Consider the following 19,028-nt stretch of genomic DNA (forward strand, 5'->3'; position numbering starts at 1 on the left):
CCGTATCCTGCCTTGTGATTCGCTGAGGCTCTCAGAGCTGATTTAATTGGCCGTTGCTGAGCCGGATGTCTTCGGTCCTACATTGTTAGTCGTCCGGGTGTTATTCATCATGGCTGTGCCAGCAGGAAGGTCTGTGGTGTTCGTGACTGGAAACGCAAAGAAACTGGAAGAGGTAGGAGTCAAACATTTCATAACTCAGGCAGATTAGTTGCTTTCATTCTGGCTAAACTATTTCAGTCAGGAAATTTCTTCACTTAGTGTCCAAACACTGTTCGAGCCGGTGCTTGCTAAATATAGACAGTGAGCATGAGCTGCAATTATTTTATTTTTCTTCCTTTTCTTCTTTTGGGTCACATTTATTAGGTCATTCAGATCCTGGGAAACCAGTTCCCCTACAAACTAGTGTCAAAAAAGATTGACTGTAAGTATGAAAAGAGAGACCACCAGTGGAATTACTTTCTCCTGTAATCACTGCTGATCTACATTTTTCTCTTTCCAGTACCTGAATACCAAGGAGAGCCAGATGAGATTTCCATACAGAAGTGTAAGGAGGCTGCAAAAGAGGTACAGTGCTTTATTACAAGTATGTATGTACATGTTTGTTTAGACTGAAACTGATGTGTTGTTGTTATTCGCCTTCAGATTGATGGGCCAGTCATAGTGGAGGACACGTGTCTGTGTTTCAATGCTTTGGGAGGCCTGCCTGGTCCATACATGCAAGTATAACTTTCACGTTGAGGCATGTTGTACTTTATAGTGGTAATAAACAGTAATAATTAATACTAAACTTTTACTTTTGTAGAAAATGGTTCCTGGATAAACTCAAGCCTGAAGGTAAGTGTCGTATTAGATGAACTGCTGAAATATTTGGGCAGAGATATTTAAAGCTTCATAAAAAAGTGGAGTGAGCTGTCCCGTGTCTGTAATCGTGTTACCTGTTTGGTTGTAGGCCTGTACAAACTCCTAGCTGGGTTTGAAGATAAGTCAGCGTGGGCTCTTTGCACCTTTGCTTTCTCTGCTGGGAGGGACGAACCAGTACAGCTCTTCAGAGGAAGAACAGAGGTCAGAATCTTGTTGAAAGGCCTACGTCCTTGTATGTGTGTATATTTTTTCATTCACTCCTTTTTCTTGATCTTTAGGGGAAAATTGTGGAACCCAGGGGGCCTCGAGACTTTGGATGGGATCCCTGTTTCCAGCCTGATGGATATGACAAAACGTAAGCAAAAGGACTGCTTGAAATGTCCTGTTCATCCCACAAGGGGGAGCCAGAGGTTTAGGATAAGGGTTATACATTTAAATGCATCAACTGATGATCTCTCTTACTTTATCATGTGCATTAGACACTATTAATCAGTATTGTACGAAGCATAGCCATGCTGACCCTTAACTATGACCCTCTGATCTGCAGGTATGCTGAACTTCCCAAAGACGTGAAGAACTCTATTTCTCACCGCTACCGGGCACTGGCTGCCATGTCTGAGCACTTCTCTCAAACCAATGGTACGCCACCACAGAACAAGAAGAAAAAGGAGGAGGATTAAAGAGTCATTTTAGGCTCTGAATCTGGAGAGGGTGGATAAAGAATACTCGCTTATAAATGAGTCATCTGTTTTTGTTGGGTCAGAAACAGTAACAGATTTGTGATCACAATGTCTACTTGTTGAATCTGCAGTGAAAAAGATGCGACATACTATTGTTTTTCCTGTTTTTTTCAATAAATATTTTGTTAGTTTTAAAAGAATTCCCTGTTTCTATCTGTATTCTTATTGAAGGTTTCCCTGTGTCAGTGTGTCAGGAAGTGAGCACGTTAAAAATATCCTCCAGATAAAGTTGAAAGATAGCGGGAAAATGTTGCTAGACTTGTTCCATTGTTCCGCATTGGGTACTCAAAAGCAACTTTTAGAGTGTTTGCTTCCAAAGACAGACAAAGGTAGACTTGGAGAAGACCATAAATTGGAGAAAAGAAAAAAAGGGGGGGAAAAAGAAGAGGATCCTGATGAGAGCAGCAGACCACTCTGTGGGTAAGACTGTCTCCTGGAGTTGTTTAGAGATGGGTGTGTGGGAGGAGAGGGTCTCTGAAGGAGGAGGAAGAGGAAGAGGGGGACGTGTTCAGTACAAACAGAACAGTGATAACAGGGGAGTTTGGGTAATAAATGACCCTGGAGCTGGAAGTCTCTGAGCAGGAACTATGCATACACCTGTGACTGATTCCTCCCAGATGTACTGAAAGTGTCACACATGCAAAAACTCATGCATCCTCTGAGCAAGACCACAAGATATTGGAGACAACTAATGTAAAACTTTTGCACTTGGTAATTAAAGTGACAGTACTCGGCTAGTAAACGTGACCCCGCGTAAGAACAAAGATGCTGTAGGTGGTAAAATTGCTGCGCAGCTCTGTTTGCTTAGACCTCTGGTTTTGTTCGGGGACTCAACAGGAAGTAGCAAGTTGTTGCGAGGAGGAACAGGAAAGCAGTATTTGTCTTCATCAGGGAGACTTCAATCCACCTGTCAGCCAAGTTTCTTTTAACAGAACATGGGAGATGTGTGCCAGACGTCAGGTCACCAGAGGTCAAAGACATTGCTGTGTAGGCATCCCTCCTCTTCCCCCTTTTCCCTCTGTGACTCAAAATCAACACAGTTACCATCCGTGCTGCTGCATTCAGTCAGGCCCCCATAATATGGCCTCTACAGTATGCATTTTTGAGAATTTAGAGAGTTGAAATAGTACAAAAAAATTTATGCACAAGTATTCTTTTACGTTCTTCCCTTTTCATCCTGATGTTATGATGAACACCTTTAGTACCACATACCTTAATCAAACTAACCACCAGCTACAGCGTAAAGTTTTCTTTTAAGACGAAATAATCCTTTATTAGTCCCACAACGGGGACATTTTAGTCATGCTAATTTTTTATATGATACATACATGACAGACATACATGACTGTTTAAATTAGACAGGAAACCAAATTTTTGTGTATTACATTGGGCCTGTGAGTAGCAGATTATATCGGTATTCTTGATTTAAAAGAAGTCTTTTGGACTATTCTGATCAAATTCTACTTACTGTTATACCATTTTGCACTTTTTCAGGTTTTGGTCGAGCAAACCTAAATAGGTGTCTTAGTTTGTTACATTGGTCAGATTGTCAAAGTAAATCAGAAAAATTGTCATCGTCATGCCTTCAGGTGATTGTATTTTCTCCCCCTTAAGATGAAACATTTAATCCCTGATCCATTTAACATTGCATTGAGGTTTTGAGCTCTCCATAAATGGACATGGTGAAAAATCTTAAATTGTATAAGCTCATATCTACCAATAAAGATACTTTAGTGCAATAAGTTGCACAAAGTAGCTTTTTACCGCACAAAATTGCCACTGCTTGGGTATTTGTGCATTGAAGGTGGTTGAGTAAAGTATTGGAGAGTCATAAAATAATGAATGAATAAGAAAATAATAGTTTCTTCATTTATTAGCCAAAGAATACACATGCCTACTCTTGCCTCTTCTGACTTTTGGAACAATCGTTCTCTTGTAAAACTGCTCACCACTCTGCATGTGTGCAAGCATATGACAAAGTATCACACGCACAAAACATTTGAAGCCACTGCACTCTAGTAACCCAGTAGCTATTCTGTCATTGGCTGGAAAAATCCCTAATGCCTCACAAACTGTCTCCTGGCATGACCTTTAACTCGGATGTCTAAGATGTTCCGAACCCCTCATCAGGTCTGAGATACAGGATGTTTTCGGACTTTTTATTACAAAGAGAACCAATAACATGTTTATCCAGGCTGGTAGGAAGGAGTTTTTTTTTTTGTTTTTTTTTTTTGCTGTTGCGGTTAAGGAGGAAGGGATTTGCTATACAGTGGGATCACTGAGAGAGGGATGCCTGACTTTATGAGATCTTAATCCATCATGATTGCAGCAGAGGATGAGGAGGGTTTGATGTGGCTTTGTGGAGACAGACTGAACTTCCTCTTATTTGTTATGCAAGGCTTACCTGAATGCTCTCGCTGTGATGAGTGTTTTTTTTTTTTTTTTAATAGCAGATGTTAAGTCAAAACTATTTTTCTTCAAAACAAACAGCACTAAGGAACTACGGGAACATAACTTCTTTTACACTTCCAAATCCAAAAGGGCTGGTTTAAGCTTCAGAGCAACAAATAATGAGGGTCAGTTTCCATTCCATAAATTCTGTGTTTCACCCAACTCACCGGCGAATGAAGTCTTTCCAGGGTTTTTCAAGGTTAAGAGTAATGAATTATTTCACCATGAGGCCACCGCAGTGAGCGATGGAAACAGTTGACCTAATACATATTCCTGCTGGGACCGGTCCTCTCAGTTTTCCCCGTTTATGACCAAACTCTAGTTCCACTGAAGTCGAAGGATATTAGCTGCATTCTAACTGCTCCAGAGGGAGTTTCTGTGTGGACTCTCAATTCACCTCTAGCCTTCTGACTTCTGCTTCAACCTTTGCCATTAATCATGTCTTTTCATTAACATTGTGTGGAGTTTTAGAGCAGTGTGTGGTGGCATGAGATGGTATGACATTGTCACGGTCACTTCCATCTCAGAAAATATCAAGGTATTACACGTTAATATCATCAGTTACAATTATGATCAAAGGAAGGTTTTTTGGAAGGTTTTTTTTTGACTGAACAAGCAGTTTTACAAAAATATGCCCTATATTTTTTAATAACACTAATACAGCAGAATTCAATACCTAGATAAGCAAATGTACACGGTACAGCACCAATATACTACTGCAATCCTAGAGCAGTGTAGCACAAGTTGGGTTGTCCTGCAAGGGGGTGATGGTGCATTAAATACCAGCTAGGTTCTACTCCGTGTTAGCTGGTTGTATCTGCATGTCCGAGCATTAAAACATGCTGAAGGATGGTGGCAGAAATTTGGAGTAAAGAGTAAGAGAGGCCAGGAAAGGCTTGACTGAGTAGGAGAAGGGTGGGAAAAGGGGAATGTGGTGGGAAACAGAGAGGCGGAAAATGTGAATGCCCATGACTTTTGTTATTCATGTTGATTCTCATATTCTCTCACATGCATACCTTCACGTAAAACAGAAATGCCTTGAAAGTAACATCGATGTGATCATAGTAGGCTGATCTGTGGGAGCACAGACTGAATTACCCTGTTTAATCTACAAATTAATCTTGATCAGGTGATGTAAAAAAAGAAAAAAAAAGAAAAAGGAAACTGCTAAAAGTTTTTCAGCTAAAACATTTATTATGACATGATATGTTTGGTTTTCAGTTCAATTTTAGGTCAACATCAAAGACAGAACAGAACTTGTATACGTATGTGTAGTGGCAGGGAAAGGACCGACACTCAAAAGGAATTCTTCTTGGGATGGGATCCAAAGCATGCTGCAGGTCAGATTCTTATAAACCACCAGCAAATAACAGTCCGAATGTGTTTAAAGGTGCCTGAGATTAAATCTGTAATCAGGTGAAGTCCTACGGTCGCTGTTTACCCAAACAGTCCTGAGTCGTGCAGAGTCAGAGTCTGCAACAAGCGTTGAAAGTCCTGCACTGACCATGGCTCCCTGTGTGTCTCCGCTGAGGCAGCACTGCTGCTGTCAGGGCTGATACTCTGCGGGTCATTGAATGTTATCAGGACATCTGTGGAGAACTGAGGCAGGCGGAAGAGGCCCAGGTGGAGGGTCACTGTATTCCTCGCTTCTTCGTTGAATTTGGACACACACTGTGTCCCAGTCAGCATCCAGGCAGAGCTGCAGTCTGACAGGCCCAGCTCAGATTTGGACATGGACACAACACTGGTCACTTCAAAAGCGCCTGGCTCTAAAGCTTTGTTGCTGCCTGCTATGTCTTCAAAGTGATACCTGGCAGCATCTTGGTCTGCCACCTGAGCCTGGTACTCCACCATCTCCACGATCAGGCTCTGGTCGGTGTGTGCGTGGGCAAACACCTCCTGATTGTCCGGGATCTCCCTCAGCTCACTGACGTCCGTGGTGCTGTGAGGGAGGACGGCTGACAGCGCTCCTCCAAACAGAGGATGAGGCTGACCCGCGCTGCCTGCAGCACTCTGCATCTCCACGTGAAGACTGCGAGCAGCTCTGGAGGAACAGCAACGAACACAGAGCCTGTTTTTAATTACCCACAGTCACCAAAACACCGTATTTTGAAGTAAACATACACTTGACTCAGGAATACGCAATTATATGTCTGTAAATGCTGCCTGATAAACAAATAGCTCACCTACCAACTGCGACAACGCGGACTTCCGGCTAAAAAGTTTCTGTTCTTCTTCTACGCCTCAACTGTTAGCCACTCTAAATACACGTCATGCGCACTGCTGCCACCTACAGGTGAGGCAAACGCCCACTTAAACTGGCAGGTGTGGGAGAAGTATTCATGTGTTTCAGTCAAAAATAAACAGAAAACAAAAACACACATGTAAAAAATTACTGCATTCAAGATAAAGTTCTTAAGTTCAAATTTTTATTCGGCGAAATCAAATAGTTATTAAAAATGTGCTTAAACTATCGAAAGTAAAAGTATTATACAAGCATATTAATATACATTATAACACTCGAATACCAAATGTTAATGTACGTCACATACTGTTGAGTAAAATAATGTTAACTATGATTTTTTATTTTTATTTTATGCTGATTTGTATTTCTTTTCTTATGTGATCATGTTTCACTTTGTAACATCTACAGAGAAGATGGTTCCATTAAATACCTGTTTGTATTTATTCATATCGTGTCAAATCAATGTCTATTTCTAAATCAAATCAAATAGATTAAAAACGATGTTTTCCTCTTGCTGTCAAACATCTGCAGCGGTCCCTCTCCTCCTCCAGCTGTTTGTGTTCACTTCCTGGTCAGGTGATTCAGGCGAAGAAAAGACAAGAGAGCCGCTAGCATCCATGATTATAGTCCTGTCTCATCGTCCGGACAGCATATGAAATGAAAGTGACACATCCGTAAAGACAGCCCGAGTCCTGGGAAACCCTGGATTAATACCCGAGTGTCTGTGTGTTTGTGTCCGCCAGCATCGAGCGTCTTCTGGACCTTGAGGGAAACAGCAGGTAGCTAGCTGCGTTAGCATCCATAACCTAGCGTAGCGCTAGCCGGCTAGCTACATTTGTCTGTGCACCAAGCGGCCTCTCTGAGCTAGCTAAATCAGCTATTAGCTTGCTGTCTTGTCGTTTATAATTGTCCCATTTGACTGTAATTACTGTGGCGTATAATTGAAACAATTTAAGGGTGGTAGACACGATGGTAAATGTTGGCTAACAAACAATTCAACCAGATAAAGTTGTCAACGGCTGTGACATAATTACTATTGTTGATAGCAGCTGTGTTCTAGAGATGCCGGTTTGATTATCAGCTCTTGTGTGGACCTCTAAGCCATGATATTAGCAGGAAATAATAGTATTCAGCTAAAATGAGATGTACTGTGGTCCGTGACCGCAGCATCTTGATTTCCTTCCTTGCTAGATATTAAGTATTGTATGGCATTCTCCTCTTAGCATTTCCTTAAAGTTGCAATCCATAAATTGATTATTGTGATCAGAAGTAATCTAAAGTCCTCTCTTGTGGTTATTGATATGCAATTAATTCCAAACCTAACTGTCTGTAATTTACAAATCACAACTTTGCTGTGACTGGACTACTTATTTTTTTCTGGATTGCACCTTTAAAATTGCTTTCTTAAAATAATCTAGTTTTCTAAACATGTCAGACTTGGCTTCTCTTCACTTTCTCTCTCTGTGTCTCTTCACGCTGTCGCTGCTTCAGATATAGCCCCGTTCCTCTGCTTCTCTTCTGCTCTGTTTACTGGAAAGTTGCTCTCACCTCCTGGCCGCTGAAAGGCCTTTTTCCAAACACTCTGCCAGAAAAGGACGCTGCTGAGCAAGCCACAGCGTCCGACTGAACTGGATTCAATGGTACAAGTTGTATTGCTGGATTGAGAGAGGTGGTGTGTGTATGAGTGAGGCTGCTGTGTTCCCCCCTGATGATTACTGCAGGGCCTGAAGCTCACATGTTGTTTAGTTCACCGTCACAGAGGCACTTTATTGAGGCACTGGTGTGTTTTGTCACACTGTTTGGAACAAGTATCACCCAAACACAGACTCGAGGGGGTATTGGAAGAACAGTGTGTTTTCCACATCCGAAACAGTTGTTTACCCAAAGGCATACAGAGATATGATGACATTTCCTTTCATAGTAAGTGAGTGTGAGTGGCTGCTCACACCAGAAACATGAGGAAATATCTGAATAGGATATCTTTACATGTCTTTTTTCTTTGATTACTGACGAGGCATAAAACTGTATTTCAGCTGGCATAATGGAAGAACCGTCATAATAACATGTTCCAGAGATAAATATTAGATTGAGGAGGAAATGAATGAAATCACCTCTGTGACTAATAACAGAGTCATGCTGTTTAACAGGAAACGTCTGGATTAGAGGCCTCCTCAGATTGCTTCACCATGACCAGTCTCATTAATGCAGTCGTTACTGAGGGAGGTTAGATTTAGGGTCTCACTTTGTTCATACACTTAATGCTTTGTTCTGCTCCCAGGCAGGACCTGGCTGTGGTTATGCCTGCAAGTCAAATCACTCAGTTCCACCTAACAATATCAGAATACTCTCTTTTAGCAGACTTTCATGCGTAACACTTCAGACCTTTGTGGCTTGGTGCAGGTGTGTTGAGAAGGGTGCATGGTATTAAAAAGATCTCACCACAGTGCCGCAGATCCTAACTGGTGATCTTCTTCTCCTTCCTGTCCTACAGAGCGAGCCAGATCGGGAGGACCAGCCTGAAGACAACATGCCCCCCAAGTTTAAACGACACCTCAATGACGACGAGGTCACGGGATCCATTCGCAGCGAGAGGGTGAGACGCAGGTGGAGGGAGGGATGGTGTTTTTGGGGTTATGGCTTATTATCGTCATCCAGAAGCAGCCGATGTAGGAGGCAAACAGAGTGGAGGATGGGGAAAAAAGAGAATCTTTTAATTTTTCGATGTGCTGTAATAAGAACAAGGTTTAAAGCTGTTAGTTAGGGACTGTGAAAAAAATTAGGCGTTGTTTGATTTGCTACACATTGGAGGACATCAGAGAGGAAATCAAGAAAATATTTTCTCCATTAACAGTAAATATTATCTAGATTAGCATTCTGGTCGGACCCACTGCGATCTCAGTATGACACTGGTGTCAATCTGAAGGGCACCACGTTGCAAACAATAATAATTCTTTCATAATGTGTTTTTAATATCAGTGGAAAAAGTGAGGGAGTGCCATAAGACGTTTAACCTTTGGAGGAGGTAAGAATATCAGAGAGTGAAGAAACTGCAGAAAATCCTCTGGCCAAATGTCTGGTTCTCATCAAAGTGGTCTCCCCCTCCCAGCCACCTGCACCTTCCCTGTCCTGATGATCCTTTACTTTATTCAGTCCTCTGTTTCCTCTGTCTAATCCAGTGTCTTAGTATGCCGAACTGGGATCAAAGCTAAGCTTACGGGGAGACTTTCATAACAAAATCCTCCCTTCAATCTTCTGCGCTTCCCTTTTATGGCTCAACCTCCCATCCTCTGATAATAGCTGCCAGTTCCCCCATATGTCTCGCTTGCTAGACAGTGGAAAAATGTACAGAAGGAGAGTGTTAGTGCCTCAACTTATAAAGCTCTTTGTGATCATACGGCCAGCATTCCCTCAGCTTTTTTTTGCAGATGACAGTGTATTTACAAGAGAGTAAATTGTCTGTATTGGCACAGCAGTGGCTGTCAGCGTTACAGGACATCAACTGCTTTCCCTTCTCTCAGATCTTTGTTTTGTCAAAATCTCACGATTGTTAGAAGGTGAAAACCATGACTGAAAAATTTTAGATTTAACCTAAACTACTATCCCAAGATAATCTCTTTTCCTTCCAAGCAGTAATGAATATAGTCCTCCTGTCTGCCATCCAATGAGAAACAGACTGTTCCTGTCTCCTCCTGGACCAGTTCTCCTCCTGTGAGACTTTAATGCTGCCATCCTCACCAATTTGCTATGAATAGCATGTTGTACTTGCTGCTTCCTGCCCTCATTAAGCCATCACTTGGTTCAGACATGGTTGTGAACATGGCTCTGTGCTTCTGTAGATAATCTTCCCAGAAACCTCTGGTGTTTTCTTTGTTGTTGTTTGTTTATTGGATTCTGTTCAGGGACATTTTGGATTCTCAGGAAACGGTCCTTGTCATATTTTGAGTTGTCACAGAGAGCAGTAGAGGGAGTGATTTAATTGAGGTTTGGCGAGCAAAACAGCAGAGCAACAATAGTCTTTTGTTGTAAGTAAGTCATCATATTGTACGTGCACTCTTAATAGCAGTGCATTTGGGCATGTCTGCTTTCTAAAGACAGAATGAAAAAGCGTCTATTGATCAGTACAGCGGCTGTCTGGCGATATGAGTTCCATATCTCTGTTTCATCAACTGATAATATGCTCGTACCATTGACGGTAGAAGTGAATGAAAAGGGAAGCCAATGCAGAAGTGCATAGCCAGCAGAGGCCGACTCCACTGGTTTCAAAACAAAGTCTGATTGTGTGTAACCTTGTGAATAAATTACCCTGCTTCTCACTTACTCGTCAGTAAACAGTTTCCTACTGAGTTTTTGGTGTCAATCTGTAGTTTCAAAATTTCATAAATTATGGTCCCATTTACAGTAAAACAGACGATAAAGCAGGGTATGCTTTAACGCATGGCTACCTTGTGATTGACAATTCGCTACCACTGCGTGTTCTCGGGTTCTCAGTCAGATCCCATCAGATCCCTAGCTTTTCCCCTCTCATCTAAATATGATCACTTCTGGATCCAAAAAAACACAGTGACGACAGCCATAATACCAAACTTGAGGCCTCACGTGGGTTACATTAGGCAGAGCTTATAGTCAGCTGGCATTCTGTTCCTGACCCCAAATCTGAAAGCATAACCGCTGGTGAAATACAAAATTTTGTAGTGCACAATTTAGGAAGCAGAGACATACTGTAGGTGTCAGAGTGATATCACCATAACTTAAAACTGTAGATGTTATCAGGCAACCAGAACTGTCCGAGAACCAGTGGAAATAGCTTTCTGCCCACAGTGGTCCCAGCTCCCCTCGAGGGATGTTCTTTGATTAGAAGACAGTAGTCGATCAATATCCAGAACATTCTCTTATCTAATCTCTGACCTTTTCCTCTTTTACAGAGGAACCTACTGGAGGAAGACTCTGATGAGGAGGAGGACTTCTTTCTGTGAGTTTGAGCAATATTTTCTCTTCAGTCACTGAACTTATTGAAACAATAATAGATCAAATATGTTTAGAATGAGGGCTGCAACTAATGATTATTTTCATTGTTGATTAATCTGTTGATTCTCAACACGATCAATTGATTGCTTAGTCTACAAAATGTCAAACATTGTGAAAAATGGTAATTACAATTTCCTAGACCCCAAGCTAGTATCTTTACATTTTTTGGGGTTTTTGTTCAACCAACAGTTGAAAACCCAAAGAATCTTCATTTACTTCCATACACGACAAAGAAAAGTAGCAAATCCTAACAATTAAGAAGGTGGAGAATGAGAAAATGTTAGAAAATGTTGCTTTGAAAATTACCAAAACAATGATTTGGTTTTTCAAAGGATTAGCAATCTCAACAGCAGAGCAGAGTTCTACCCAGTTTACCAAGAGATGAGAGCAGTAATACTACTGTGGTTGTAAAAACACAAGTACACAAAATCAACACAATCAGTAACTTTGGATTTGTTTGTTCCTGTTTTCCAGGAGAGGGCCCACAGGACCCAGATTTGGCCCACAGAATGACAAAATGAAGCAGTAAGTACTAACACATTCCTCATTACATCTAAAAGCCAGAGGTCACAGTAGTTTTACCAGCACCCGCGTTTAGGTGTTGGTGTTACATAACAGGGGTTCGTGATGTTTCCAGAAGCTGTAGGTTGTTAGCGGATTGTGCAAGAGAGGCTGGTCGTGTGCAGATTATTGTGTAACCTTCCCAGGACGTCCCGGTCCGTCTGCAGTCTGTTTCCACATTAACCTCCAGTGAGAGCAGAGGAGGGCATTGTTGAGACCGTCTGGCACCCAGGCTTGTCTCTCCACGCTATCTTCATACTTGACAGTTTGTCATTGTGAGCCCATGAAACCAGATGCCATCATTGCCGATTCCAGGAATTTTGTGTTTGTTGCCCAGTCTCGTCAGCTCTGTATCCATCTGAACCTGAACCTCTCAGATCGACACAGTGTGTTTATGTGTGTTTGTGGTAGACCCACGCGTCTTTCTGACGATGTGTTTTGCACTGGCTACGGCTTTGCATGTTTATTATTACTGCCCTCTGCTTGTAATCAAGTTAAAGTCCCAAGAATGATAATTTCTTGCAGTTCCTTGTCTGATGGAAAATTTGATCAGGGGAAACAAATCCCTTTGTCTTGTATGTCACTTATGAGCCCCTCTGTTTTCTGTTTTTCTTTACCAACATCGTTCCTCCCACTGAGCCTGATTCTTCAGGATAAGAGAGACTGAAGAGTAATCTGTAGTCATGCCATGGTTACGTATGAATCTCATGAATAAAGCAAGGATTTGAGCGTGACTCTGCATATAGTGAACAGGTGCTGGCAAGTTAGGCTTTTTATAGCCCGCAAGAGAAGAGAGTATTGTTGGGAAAAAGATGTGTGTGCTGTTGTGGGTCAACAGCAACTACATAAGAACATATCCCAACTTTTTATTATTTCTGATTCATGTCTTTTATTTCTGACTCACACCAACTCGTGTCCTCAGGGTGCAGTCACAGGTGGACGAGGTGATCGATGTGATGCAGGAGAACATCTCCAAGGTGATAGAGAGGGGCGAGCGTCTCGACGACTTGCAGGACAAGTCAGGTGAGTCACACCAGGATTCAAAACCTACAGGGAATGTTTTATCATCTCTTTGTTTTAGTATTTAGTTTCCACAGGCTGTGTTAGTGCCCACACAGTAAATGAATGTATCACTTTACACTTAACACTCTTTGGCAATCTGTTCGATAAATCAAATAATTTAGTTTAGAATCAGCTAAATTTGACTTTTGCGCAATTTAAAGAATACACAAGTTGAAATCAAACAAATAAAACCCAGTGCAGGAAAATGCAAATAGTACAAAAAGATAGATATGTTTTAATTTCCCACAGTCCAAGGTGACACATTTTTTTATCTGATCCAACAGGATCAAAACCCAGAGATATTCAGTTTAATTTAATAAATGACAAAGAAAATCATTAAATCTGAAGGCGGGAAACCACCAACTGTTGTGTACTTTTGCTTCGAAAAATCATTGAAAAAGTTACTCTATTTAAACCAGATGCTGTTTTTTTTTTCTTTTCATCAACTAATCAATAAATGCACTCACAGAAAAATCACCAAAACATCAAAGTGGCTCCAACTGGCAATTTGTAGCATTTTTTCTAAATGAATACATTTCATATAACATGAAAAAATAAACATTCCTCATCTCTTTCAGCTGACAGTAGCTATTGTTTGTGTAGGGATGCAGTCTGCCAACATAAACTTAAGACCTGCTGTCCTCTTTAACTTTGCACTGCAGTAGTCACATATTTGAACAACCTGGTACAGATCTTCTCTCCTACAGGACCGGGGGTTGTGTACAGTAGAAGCAGCTGCTTGCATGTAAATACCCTCAGTGCACTTTAAAGCTGTTAATGATCTGTCCAGGTTTAGGGTTTTACCAGGTGTGTATCTGAAACAGGAGACAGGTCTCACACTCACATTCACACAGCCCCACCTTTTATTCACTCAGCGTGCATCAAACAGGTGTGTGAAACATGTTCAGCTCCCTCCGTTCCATAACTTGACACACGTGCGAGGCTTTCCGCAACGCACGCACAACTCTTCTCCTCCTCCTCCTCCATGATGAAGAGATGAGTCTCGTGTCCTGTCTAATGGTCCTCATTATGACGTCCACACTGATGTTGTATAACTGCTTCTCTTTCGTGTCAACCAGCCACCCGAGACAATAACGCACATCTGGAACACATTTGTGTTTACACATGTCTTTGTGTGTGTGTGTGCGTTTTGCTGTATTTATGGGTCTATGGACCTTTGTGTTGCTGCTGGTTGCGTGTCACTAGTCCTCAGTAGGTGTCTTTATGTGAGCAATATAATATCCTGGGATTGACATTTGCAGTTTGCTGTCTGACCCATGTGTGGATGACCCTTTGTTGGATTCCTAAAGATTAACAAGCATCTTCTCAGAAGCCTCGTCCTCCCTTTGTAGTAAGGACAGGTCGTTAACAGACATGTGGACATTGAAACAGCAGACACATGACACTCGCTCAGAAGAGAGGCATGGGCATGGACAGGTTGTGCCGCACGCTAGGGAGCCGTAACCTTCCTGTTAGCATGCACAAACACAAAGTTAACGACCGTATCCAAGAAACAGACAGACAGACCTGTGTGGGCGAGCATGTTGGAGAGGGACGCCATGACAAGGACAGAAGGGTGGAAGACTGAGCAAGTGTGTATTCATTTGGCGGCTTGTTGTTCAACATGTCATGCCAATATTTAAAAGAAAACTGTTCACATCAGTGATCTCACCAGCAGAGCGAAGGCTTACATAACTGTAACACTCTATAACAGCACATGTACAGCACACAGCCAAGCAGTTTGAGTCACCTTATCAAAGCAAAAACAATAGCCTGCTTATTATTTGTTTTTTTCATTTCATTTCATTCATTCTTCTCCTCACGTGTCTCCGTGTGTGCTGCGGTCATGTGACGCTCCAGAGAGCCTATCGGACAACGCGTCAGCCTTCAGTAGCCGAGCCAAACAGCTGCACAGGAGGATGTGGTGGAGAGACATGAAGGTGGGTCTGACTTGTTTTGTATGTGCGCGTGTGTTCAAGCATGCGACAGCTTCAGTGTGTCTGCGTATTTGTTTGCATGTTAACACCTTGTGAAAGTACGAATCACATACTTTAGTAACACTTTGCTAATGCATGACTCATGGTGTTTTAATGCATGAATGAATGCAGAATGTATCATGAATTCCTTTGGCTCAACAAGTTACTATGACTTTATGAGATTAGGTCACACTTTTACTTGTTTTATATATTAAATATTTATATTCTAGGTTTTCCCATGACAACCAGTTTGATAAAGAAAAAAATGTTTTCTTTTTGACAGTTTTAAAGCAAATAATCAACATCGTTACAGTAGAACCAGAGATATCACATGCCACAAATTCTTCTCCAAACCTTATGCCTACATTACCCACAATGCAGTTAACCACTCACATCACTGGGGGCAATCTGTAAGATACATGTAGCTTCCTTTCGAACCTCAAAAGGCTTTAAACTACTTCTTTCACATTAGCAGTAGTACTCCCGAGGACCTGTTAACACTTTACTGTGTTGAATTAGTGGAGTTACCCTTTAAGCTGATGATTTGTACCCTTAATTAACCTTCACATAAAAGTTGAAGACAGAGGCATTCAGCATTGTGATAGTTAAGTGTTTAAAGTGTGTCATTTCCCCCACAGATGAAGATGATTATCGCCTTGGTAGTTGTGGCTCTCCTGCTCATTATTATCAGTGAGTATTTTCCCAAACACACTCGCACTGTTTGAATTCACATGAATTACAGAAATTCTCACAAAATATTCTCTCTCTCTTTCAGTTCCAGTGATCATGCGATATCGCTAGTGTCTGACGAGGAGGACGAGGAGGGACGCTTCTTCCTCTTCTTCCCCTCTCTCTCTCTCTCTCTCTCTCTCTATCTCTCTCTCCTCTGCACACAGTCCTCCACTCCCGCTAGGGGGCGCCAGGCAGCCTCCCACACCCTCCTCAGTGTCAGCCTGTGTACCTTTTGAGGATCCGGCCTCAAGTTGCCCCTTAGTACAGATCTTATCTTTGGCATTTCCCCATAAATCTGCTGTGAGATCAGTACTAAGGCTCTGGTTGATCCCTTTGTTTTGAACAGAACGGGAACACGGGAGAACTGGGGAGATATTTTAATGCAGTTTGGAAGAAAACGCCAACTCTCAGCCCTCTAGTCAATGTGAAGGAGCGCTCCATTCCATGATACATATCACGTGAAGGGCCCTGTCTTTGCCTTGACAACAGGGACACTCCAGGTTGTACACGTTACATCATATAGATAGATACTGTAAAGGCAGGGAATCCTCGCCACCAAGCTGGTCTGTATCTGCTGCAGCAGCCTCCTATAAAGAGGCTCTAACGTTAAGTGAATGAACCTCAGATGTCTACTCGCGATTCCTCGTGTGCTGTCTGCTCACCGCCCGAGGATGACGTTTATAGGGAATAGTTTGAGTTCACTTGCAACGTGAGGGAACATCTGAGGTTCATCTGCGTAGTCAAAGGTCGCTTCTTTTAACCATCAAAAAAAGGCTTCTCTGACAGGAAAGTGATTTCACTTATCAGGTATGCTCCCTCATCAGTGCAGATGATCGGAAAAGAAGCCACGTGTGTTCACAGTACATCCTGCTCAATCAGCTTCATCAATCACCGCTTTTCCACCTCCGTCTGCCTCTCGACGGCTCGTTCTACTGTAAAGCAAGGACCATGTCAAACCAAAACATCCAGGTTATGAATGTCTGCCACACCTTTAACCTGTCGCCTTCCTCCTGGGTTGTGCTGAGCTCTGGGCCGGTTTGGTCACGGCTATCGTACTTTTCCTGCCAGTGACATTAAACTGTCTCTCACTCTGCAGATGTTTCTGTTTGGTTTTAATACCGCTTTCTGTCTTTTTGTTTCCCACCGTTTTCCAAGTTCTTATTTTCTGCCCGTCGCTCAATATTAACGCTTGTATGAAAGCTGGTATTTCCCGTCGCCACTGAAGGGACAGTTTGTCTCTCTGTGCTGTTACATTAAGTTCAAAGAGGGATAATTTAAGTGAGCTGTGAGACAAAACTTAACTGTCATTGTGTCTGGATTAATTAACTGTATAAAATCACTCTGGATTGTCATGTTATAATTTTGAATATAATTTATTTTAGCTGTAAATACTGATTCTGTAATGATGTACAATACTCTGGCATTGCATTGGAAGACTGTGATATATTGATCCGTTTTGCTCTGGAATAAAGTGATTTTAAAGGGCACCGGTGTGGTTTAATCTGGTTTGAACTGGCCTGAACATCTTCCTGGGAGGAGAAAACCAGAAAGTGTGAAGATGGAGAGAAAGCAATCACAGTGTAACAGAAAAGTTTGTTTTTGGTCGACGGGAAGAAAGATGAGTGGAGGTAAAGTTGGGAAAACTGATCGTCCCGAGTCTTCTTTTATCTCCTCTCATTACCTGACTTCTTTTATTGCTCTGTGACTTCACTGGCAACGTGGAGTCCCAAGATGGCACTAAAGTTGGATGAACTGGAGTCGGTGACGCTTTATTGATCCAGCAGACCTGCTGCTCTCGTCCTCTCAGCACAGTAGACACAAACACACAGTGACAGCTCTGCTCTTTGCCTGGCCAGCTGTGCCCAACCCATTCTGAGGGAGCAGAAATGAAACTGCCCACAGGGGTCTTTTACTCAATTGAGCCACGGCAGATGGTCCTCCAGCTCACATTGTCGCTGGTGGCTTTATTTCAGGTCATTTCATTTCGTGAACTTGTTTATATGTTGATGTAGCTGTGATGAAAAGCCTGAGTCCTGCTCAGTTGAAGCCAAATCAAAGTTATTAAAGTCCTGGTTGGACAACTGGCTGTAAAATGTTACAGCTCTGTTCAGGTCTCGCAGATGTGCGGACACAAGTCATTTGCTTTAACTGCAAAACTGGGTGCCTGGAAGTTTTATTTAGCCTCTTGTCTGATCTGGAAAAAAAAAAAAAAAAAGAAGTGTGTTACACTATACTGAATGTTTGTGCATGAGAGGACATTTTGGCCTCTCTGTCTGCAGAGACACACCTACGCTGGCAGCACAGGATGTTTTCATCCTCCGTTAGGGGCTGAAGCTGGATGACTTCAGATTCCGGGCATAGCAGCGGTTATATGAGTCCAATAAAAGTGAACTAAACTCACAAGAGACAAGAGTGGACAATGTGCCAGCCAGCATTAGTCAGTCACACACACACCCTGTCCAGTTAGGACTCGGCCTCTGCACAGGGATGTGTCATAGAGAGGAAATAGAAGATAAATCTCCAGAAAATGAAATCTGTGTACACTCGATACTCGCCGGGACGCTTGTGAATAAAACATTGTTCAAATCAATTTTTCCATATTTCTAGTTGATCTCTTTCTCACTCAAGAGCTTCTTCCTTCACTCCTTTTTCTCCTCTAATGTCTCATTTTCTGGTTGCATGTGGTTTTACTCCCAGCTCTTCCTCCTACGATGATTTATTCAATCCTTTATTCCACGTGCCCCACCTTCCTCCCTTGCTTCAGTTTGTCTTTGTTGAGATATTTCCTGTAAGAGGATGCACCCCGACTGCGATCCACATGCCATACCCCAGTCATCCATTCATCCACCCGTCACACCACTGATTGGCTCGCCTCATCAATCAATATAACTGTCTCAGGTACCACCTGCAGCCTGTAGACAAGCGCTGAGAGAAGCAGGTGAGGCTGGCATGAAACTGAGAGATTCTGAAGAAGTGTGTGTGTGTTGAAGGGGGAGCACCACTTGCACCTCTGGCCTTCCTGAAGTGAAGCACCTGGGTCAGGTGATGTTTGAGGGGTTCAGGGTGAGCAGAGATGGATGTGTGGAAGGACACGTGAGGAGAACAAGTGCAGGAGAGGAGCCAGAGGCAAAGAGTCAGGATATGAAGACAAGAAGAAACCTGCCAAAGGTGGATTGTTGAGATCAGAAAGGTGTGTGTGCGTGCCTCTCTGAGCAAGCGTCTCACTTTCAAATCTTTCATCGTGCCTCTCTGAAAATAAACAAGACATCATCCTCCATATATCACATGACTGAGGCGGGCCTCGCACGCGGCGGCTCAGCGTCTGTGATATTGTGCTGAAGCGAGGAGATGCAGACCGCAACAAATCCACCCAGG

At 42.5% G+C, this 19,028-nt stretch overlaps 3 protein-coding genes across 5 annotated transcripts; 2 read left to right on the plus strand and 1 right to left on the minus strand.

Moving 5' to 3' along the window:
- The first annotated feature begins 42 nt into the window (after positions 1–42).
- On the plus strand, positions 43–1,741 carry itpa (inosine triphosphatase (nucleoside triphosphate pyrophosphatase)). The gene is made up of 8 exons (XM_030433463.1): positions 43–172; positions 364–421; positions 500–564; positions 643–716; positions 803–834; positions 950–1,062; positions 1,140–1,216; positions 1,409–1,741. The coding sequence occupies exons 1-8, from the start codon at positions 110–112 to the stop codon at positions 1,539–1,541; spliced, it is 615 nt and encodes a 204-aa protein (XP_030289323.1). The 5' UTR covers positions 43–109; the 3' UTR covers positions 1,542–1,741.
- Positions 1,742–5,222: 3,481 nt separating this feature from the next.
- Positions 5,223–6,377, minus strand: rangrf (RAN guanine nucleotide release factor). 2 transcript variants are annotated; one of them, XM_030433334.1, is made up of 2 exons: positions 6,243–6,377; positions 5,223–6,096 (listed from the first exon to the last, which is right to left on the minus strand). In XM_030433334.1, the coding sequence occupies exon 2, from the start codon at positions 6,069–6,071 to the stop codon at positions 5,490–5,492; it is 582 nt and encodes a 193-aa protein (XP_030289194.1). In that variant the 5' UTR covers positions 6,072–6,096; positions 6,243–6,377; the 3' UTR covers positions 5,223–5,489. The 2 variants fall into 2 exon arrangements, with proteins under 2 accessions (XP_030289194.1, XP_030289195.1); XM_030433335.1 differs by having other exon boundaries at positions 6,239–6,328.
- A 467-nt stretch (positions 6,378–6,844) lies between these two features.
- Positions 6,845–17,140, plus strand: vamp4 (vesicle-associated membrane protein 4). Of its 2 annotated transcripts, XM_030433336.1 has the most exons (9): positions 6,845–7,076; positions 7,789–7,937; positions 8,789–8,890; positions 11,220–11,266; positions 11,797–11,847; positions 12,806–12,906; positions 14,806–14,885; positions 15,560–15,611; positions 15,697–17,140. In XM_030433336.1, the coding sequence occupies exons 2-9, from the start codon at positions 7,935–7,937 to the stop codon at positions 15,720–15,722; spliced, it is 462 nt and encodes a 153-aa protein (XP_030289196.1). In that variant the 5' UTR covers positions 6,845–7,076; positions 7,789–7,934; the 3' UTR covers positions 15,723–17,140. The 2 variants fall into 2 exon arrangements, with proteins under 2 accessions (XP_030289196.1, XP_030289197.1); XM_030433337.1 differs by lacking the exon at positions 7,789–7,937 and having other exon boundaries at positions 6,846–7,076.
- The last annotated feature ends 1,888 nt before the right edge of the window (positions 17,141–19,028 follow it).

The sequence above is a fragment of the Sparus aurata genome, chromosome 11 (genome assembly GCF_900880675.1).
Source record: "Sparus aurata chromosome 11, fSpaAur1.1, whole genome shotgun sequence".
In the NCBI taxonomy this organism is placed as follows: Eukaryota; Metazoa; Chordata; class Actinopteri; order Spariformes; family Sparidae; genus Sparus; species Sparus aurata.